Source organism: Cynoglossus semilaevis, chromosome 16 (assembly GCF_000523025.1).
Source record: "Cynoglossus semilaevis isolate Cse_v1.0 chromosome 16, Cse_v1.0, whole genome shotgun sequence".
In the NCBI taxonomy this organism is placed as follows: Eukaryota; Metazoa; Chordata; class Actinopteri; order Pleuronectiformes; family Cynoglossidae; genus Cynoglossus; species Cynoglossus semilaevis.
Window position 1 is genome coordinate 10814487 of NC_024322.1, and position 6000 is coordinate 10820486.

A 6000-nucleotide genomic window follows, 5' to 3' on the forward strand; every position below is an offset into this window, starting at 1 on the left:
TGTTTTTTACAGGGTGACCCTGGTGGTGTTATTGGTATCATTCCTTTAAAAGGAGACAGAGGATTCCCTGGCTCACCTGGATTTCCTGTACGTTAACTCCTCCTACAATTACTGCATACCAAATCATAAGCGTGGAACTACAGGGTCTATCTGCTCAAACATATTTTCTTGCAGGGAGGAACCGGACCTGTAGGACCTGTCGGCCCTCAAGGTCCCCGTGGTTATCCAGGGCCTAAAGTGAGTTTTGATTTTTACTTTTGCAGACTTTGTGTTTATACTGTTCTTTGTCCATTTTTGTAATATTTACAATTTTTAATCAATCTGGGCTAACTGCTTGCTATGTTCATCAATAATATCTGGTGAATATTAGATATGAAATAGCTAAGCTGAGGAAAGCTTAAATACATTTTTATATATTGGTAACATTTTGGTTTAGATGACACCTATTTTGTTGAAATTCAAACTACTGTCTTGACAACTACTTAACAAAAATAACTTTTAAATGTGACATTTTTAAAGTAGTACAATTGAACCATAGAGTTACACCATCTCTAAATTATGTGTAAGGAATAAGCAAATACTTGAAAATACATCTGAACAAAATAAAATCTACCTAGATATTTTCTGATGCAATAGGTCAAATTTAATTGCGTCTAACAACCCAGTGCCGTTGCTTGCTCTCATTTGGTAAATACTGCACTTGTACCAGCTGTGATGTGACTGATGTGGTAACTGTGTTTGACAGGGTGACCCTGGTCCTCCTGGACTTCCTGGAGAGGAGGTGACTTATTCTGCTTTATTTACACTACTTATACTACTGATAACACAGGTAGAACAATAGTTTAACCAATTTCTCACTTTCCTGCAGGGGGACAAGTTGTCTTTTGAGAGTGAAAAGGGAGAAAAGGTGAGAATGTTCAGAAATATGTCAGAAATATTATCTGATGGGAACATTTCTACCCTTCATGTAACAGTTGAATGTAAAATGACATAATAATAATAATTATTATCACAAAGTTTTAAAATATTATAATACAATATGTTTATTTACCTGTGTCTTTTCATTGCTATTTCTTTGCAGGGTGACGCAGGATTTCGAGGCCCACCTGGTCCTCCAGGACCGTCACTGGGAGTCGATGGAAGTACAACACTGTTTGTACCTGGACGACCGGTACTGCCTCACTTCATTATTAACAAAATAATATTCTGCACATTTCAATTAAATCCCAGCTTTGCTGTGTCTCTTTCCTTATTTTGTGTTTTTTTTTCTCTGTAGGGAGACAGAGGACTCACAGGAGATAAAGGAGAGAAAGTTAGTTTCATTATTATTGAGATCACACACTTAGAACAGCATCACTTTCAAAGCAGAAAGTGATAGAAATAGGAATCAACATGCTGTACTTATCTTTTTCACAGGGCTATTGCATTTCTCATTTAAACGGTATTAAAGGTGAAATTGGTCAGCCTGGCCAAAGGGTAAGAAATAATATATGTGTGTCTACTGAAATTGATTTCTGCCCAATTATAATGTATTATTGTCAAATGATGGATACAAAACTGTTCATTTATAGGGTAAACCAGGCAAAGATGGAGATGCTGGACCAAAAGTAACAAAAACCTCCTAATTATCTCTTTAATTTGTGGTTGTTGGGGTTTTTTTTTTCAAATATTTGAATCAATAATCATTAATTGCACCCATCCAACAGGGAGATAAAGGTTTTCCAGGTGCTCCAGGATATCCAGGTCTTACGGTAAATAACCAATCTTTTTAAAATTTGCAAAAAGAAAATTGAAATAAATGGTTTGTAAACTGTGTAAAACGTGTTTTGTATTTTTGTTCAGGGTGAAAAAGGAGAGAGAGGACCACCAGGTTACGTAAGTCATCTCACCTCCTTTGTCTTTGTAAAATATTCCATTTTACTGTCTTAAAGCAAATAAGGAGAACTACCAGCAGATGGTGCCACAAACATGTATTATGTATTTTAGGAACATAGGATGGAAATGAAAAACGTATAGATGTTTTTATAAGTGCACGCTTATCTAAAAGCTGTTGTTTCTAGGGTACTTAAAACGAGTAGTTTTAAATATTTTTGCTCTTCAACTGATAAAAAATATTGAGTCTATCTCCTCAGTAGAGGTCACCATTTTGAAGTAAATAACTTATTTAACTTAATAACATATTTATCGATTACTGTCAGCAGATATATTTACCTCTATTCTATAATAAATTGACTGAAATTTACACATTGTAGGTGTGCATATATATATTTTCTAAATATATATTTTTGGGTAATAATATAGATGCATTTAAACAAAGCCCTTAAGTAGTGTAAAGTAGTTTTTGTTTTATTATTTTAAGAAAAGGTTTTGGCTGATTCTATTGTAGTTTATCCCCAAATATGGCATATTTTAGCACATATGTTTTTGAATATCTTTGAGTGAAAAGTAATTAATTTCTTGATGTTTTCGAGGTTCACTGGATTATAAAATGGTCTGTAAAGTAGTCCATGCATTTGAATAAAACATTCAAACAATCAAGTTACCTGTATAAATACTATCACACAACAATTCAGATGAGTTCCATCACTCTTTTAGACCAAGAGAAAGGCTAATAAGAACTTATTGTGTTGTTGCTGTTATGCTGATATTGTGAATGTCATCGGATCAGTGGTTAAACGTTCGTGAACAACATCTTTCTGCAGTGATGTCAAACCTGACTTTGGGTGTGTTAGTATACATGATGCCAACATTCCTCAATAATCCTGGGTGTGGTCACAAAAAATCTTCAGAACTGTAAAAACATCAGTATATTAAGTGACAAATGGAAGTACATAACTATCAAGAGCATTTTTAGATTTACTCTCAAGTTTTTGCAACAAGCGAAAAAGAAAAAAAGGAAGAATTGTAATGGCAATGTAAATATATGATACATGATCTTATTCATGAAATCTTTGAACATTTGATTTTTAGGGCACTGGTGCCGTTGGTTCACCTGGTCCTCCCGGTCGTCAAGGGTTACAAGGAGAAAAAGGTGAACCTATGTTTTTTTACTGGGCATCTTAATGGCCCACCATGAGGAGGATACATAGTTGTTGGGTATATGAAGAATGTTTTGAATTATTTCCATTGGATGTTTTTTTAATTATTTTTCTATATTTCTGGATTTCCACAGTATTCCTCAGATTACCAATTAGTTTTTTTTTTTTTTTTTGCAAATTGCATCCACCTTACTTAGATTTTGGTCAACTTATTTGTCTTTGCTCCAGTTAATTATGACTAATTTTGGCCAACGATTGCATGGCTAATATTTTATTTTCCTTTTACTTTTAGCCTTTTTCAAAGCCTGGGCATTAACTAAAAACTCTCAGAGACCCGTGGCTTATTTTCTTTTAGTTTCTGTTTGCTTCCTTATTCTTCATATTTATATCAGTAACATCTTAGGTACTAGAGTAAAAACTTTTTAGGAAGTCAAAATAGTTTGGATATGTATCCTAAATCAGTACCAACAACATCTTTGTTTTTTTTGTTTATCTTAATTTGTAGGTTTTCCAGGGCCTACGGGAGAAACAGGTCCACCAGGTAACCCCCCCCCCCCCACCCTCCTGCCCTCTGGATAACAGTAACATTAAGATCCATGTCCAAGTTAAACACTCGCAAAAAACTATTACCTTTGCACGTGCATTTCAGGACTAAACTTGGAAGGGCCCCGAGGAGAGAAGGGTTTGAAGGGAGAACCTGGGGTTAAAGGAGACATGGGTGTAGAAGGAGCCTCACTGGCAGGACCTCCCGGACAACCAGGAGTTACTGGACCTCCTGGCCCACCAGGACTCCCAAGTATGTCTCCTCCTCACAATTGTCTTTTTTAAATATTAAAAAAAAGAAAAAGAAAACTTCACTATGCCGTTTTTAACAAACCCAATCTGCATGTTTTTGTGATGTTATATCCTCACAGTTGACAAAGAATGTGACATTGAGAAAGGGGCTCCTGGCCCACCTGGACCTCCTGGGTTACAAGGAGAAGTGGGACAGAAAGGTACGAGCAACTTTTCATTGACTAATAAAACATTCACCCGAGTCATGCATACATAACAAGTCCTGACAGACATCGTAAAATATAGTTAAATTGTTCTAAATGTCTTGTCAGGTGACCAAGGAGATACATGCGTTCAGTGTGAAGCTTTTGGCCCACCTGGATTACCCGGGGCTGCGGGGGAAAAGGGCGAGCTCGGTATGTTAAATGTGATACTTACTTTTATAGTAAATATATGAGTTCGGGACGTCCATTCTAATGCCTGACCTCTCACTGCAGGACCTCCTGGGTTGGTTGGAGGGAAGGGAGAAAAGGGTGACCCTGGGTCTCCTGGACAATCTGGACTACCTGTGAGTAATACAGTGAAATAAATAATCCAGAGTGAGAAAATACAAGTTGACATGTATTATTTTTATCCTTATAGGGCAACCCAGGCATACCTGGGTTGGTGGGAGCTCCTGGTGCTGTTGGTGAACCTGGTGACATTTTTGTCGCACCTGGTCTAAAGGGAGACGCAGGTCTACCTGGTCTTGATGGATCTCCAGGATTGCCAGGATTGGATGGGCTGCCAGGAAGAGATGGCTTTCCAGGTGCACCTGGAATTAAAGGAGAACCTGTGAGTTTGATGATACCCTCATAGGATAAAGCAGGCGTGAGACAAAATATGTGTGCAAACGAAAGTGATGCAGATGAAGAGATAAGCCTGCAGGGAGTACAGGAAGTAAGATATGTTATAAAGTATAAATTCTTTTTCAGGCCAAAGAAGGCATTAAAGGTGAGAGAGGACCTGACGGTGACCCTGGTCTTATTGGTGTCCCAGGAGAGAGAGGACCCCCTGGGGTGCCGGGCGTCGGCCAACCAGGACAGCCTGGGGATAAGGGTAACCCAGGAAGACCAGGAAGCCCTGGAGAGCCTGGAATTCCAGGTAAGAATGAGATATTTATAGAAAAATTAAAATGAAAAACATTTGTTGAATAACAATTGTTTTTATTTACAGAGAACTGTAAGATGTAGTTGTTAGTAGTTGTCGTTTGTCATAGTTTTACCTCATAAACAATCCAGGCTACATTATGTAACATACACTGGAACTATATATTTAGATATGGTATATTCAACACAGTAAATATATAATATTAAATATTAAATTACAAAGTTAAATATAAATTAAATGTTTTTTTGTTCTATAGGTGTTAAAGGTGAGCCAGGTGTAGGTATGAGTTCTCCAGGACCCCAGGGTATTCCAGGACCAAGGGGAGAAACTGGCAGACCTGGGTTTCCAGGTAAAAACCACTTTTGTCATTGAATTTCTTTTTTCAAATGTGTCTATGACCAATAGGTGAACACTTTGTCATTGATCAAACCTACAAGAATTGTGTTTTTGTTTACAGGTGACAGGGGCTTGCCTGGAGAATCTGGGTTGCCAGGTTTTCCTGGACAGAAGGGTGAACCAGGTGCATCAGGAATTGGCTTTCCTGGGCCAACTGGTCCAAAAGGTATGGTCTCCATAAAGTTCTTTGGTGTATTTCTTCAGAAAATGTTACTGGGAATTCCATGTACATTACACAGAGGCCTGGAATTAGCTTTAAGCAATTATTTTGTCATTTCTCTGAAGGTACCAGTGGAATTCCAGGAGCTCCAGGATTACCAGGAGAGCCTGGAAAACAAGGGCAAGATGGAAATGCAGGACAGCCAGGTTCACCTGGACAGAAAGTGAGTATTTGATCAGCTTACGGAAAAGTGAAATTTTGTGTTTCACATAGTTTGAACTACATAATCCTCATGTATAATCAGACAAAACGACTTAAGAGAAAGTAACATAAATGAAAAACCAGTAAAGAACAGGTACAAGGTACTGGAATCCTAATGAAATGTCTTTACAGGGTGAACCGGGACGCGGGCTTCCAGGTCCTAAAGGTTTGCAAGGTGTTCCTGGACTCCCTGGTTTCCAGGGGGACAGGGGTGAAACAGGA

General features: G+C 37.9%; 1 protein-coding gene and 1 long non-coding RNA gene across 5 annotated transcripts in view; one reads left to right on the forward strand and one right to left on the reverse strand.

The window, feature by feature from the left end:
* Positions 1 to 6000, forward strand: part of col4a1 (collagen, type IV, alpha 1) — a 34600-nt gene that overhangs the window by 20622 nt on the left and 7978 nt on the right. The window contains exons 9-30 of the mRNA XM_008328686.3: positions 13 to 87; positions 175 to 237; positions 746 to 781; positions 869 to 907; positions 1082 to 1171; positions 1277 to 1312; positions 1417 to 1476; positions 1572 to 1607; positions 1707 to 1751; positions 1843 to 1875; positions 2971 to 3031; positions 3544 to 3579; positions 3688 to 3834; positions 3953 to 4033; positions 4145 to 4228; positions 4310 to 4380; positions 4455 to 4646; positions 4787 to 4955; positions 5218 to 5310; positions 5419 to 5523; positions 5643 to 5740; positions 5911 to 5999. Coding sequence (XP_008326908.1) covers positions 13 to 87; positions 175 to 237; positions 746 to 781; positions 869 to 907; positions 1082 to 1171; positions 1277 to 1312; positions 1417 to 1476; positions 1572 to 1607; positions 1707 to 1751; positions 1843 to 1875; positions 2971 to 3031; positions 3544 to 3579; positions 3688 to 3834; positions 3953 to 4033; positions 4145 to 4228; positions 4310 to 4380; positions 4455 to 4646; positions 4787 to 4955; positions 5218 to 5310; positions 5419 to 5523; positions 5643 to 5740; positions 5911 to 5999 — 1739 coding nt within the window. The remainder of the gene's footprint in view (positions 1 to 12; positions 88 to 174; positions 238 to 745; positions 782 to 868; positions 908 to 1081; positions 1172 to 1276; positions 1313 to 1416; positions 1477 to 1571; positions 1608 to 1706; positions 1752 to 1842; positions 1876 to 2970; positions 3032 to 3543; positions 3580 to 3687; positions 3835 to 3952; positions 4034 to 4144; positions 4229 to 4309; positions 4381 to 4454; positions 4647 to 4786; positions 4956 to 5217; positions 5311 to 5418; positions 5524 to 5642; positions 5741 to 5910; position 6000) is intronic.
* Positions 4238 to 6000, reverse strand: part of LOC112488280 (uncharacterized) — a 10619-nt gene continuing 8856 nt past the window's right edge. For all 4 annotated transcript variants that reach the window (XR_003052158.1, XR_003052159.1, XR_003052156.1 and 1 more), the window contains 2 exons: positions 4471 to 4626; positions 4238 to 4378 (listed from right to left, as the gene is read on the reverse strand). This is a non-coding gene — a long non-coding RNA (uncharacterized LOC112488280). The remainder of the gene's footprint in view (positions 4379 to 4470; positions 4627 to 6000) is intronic.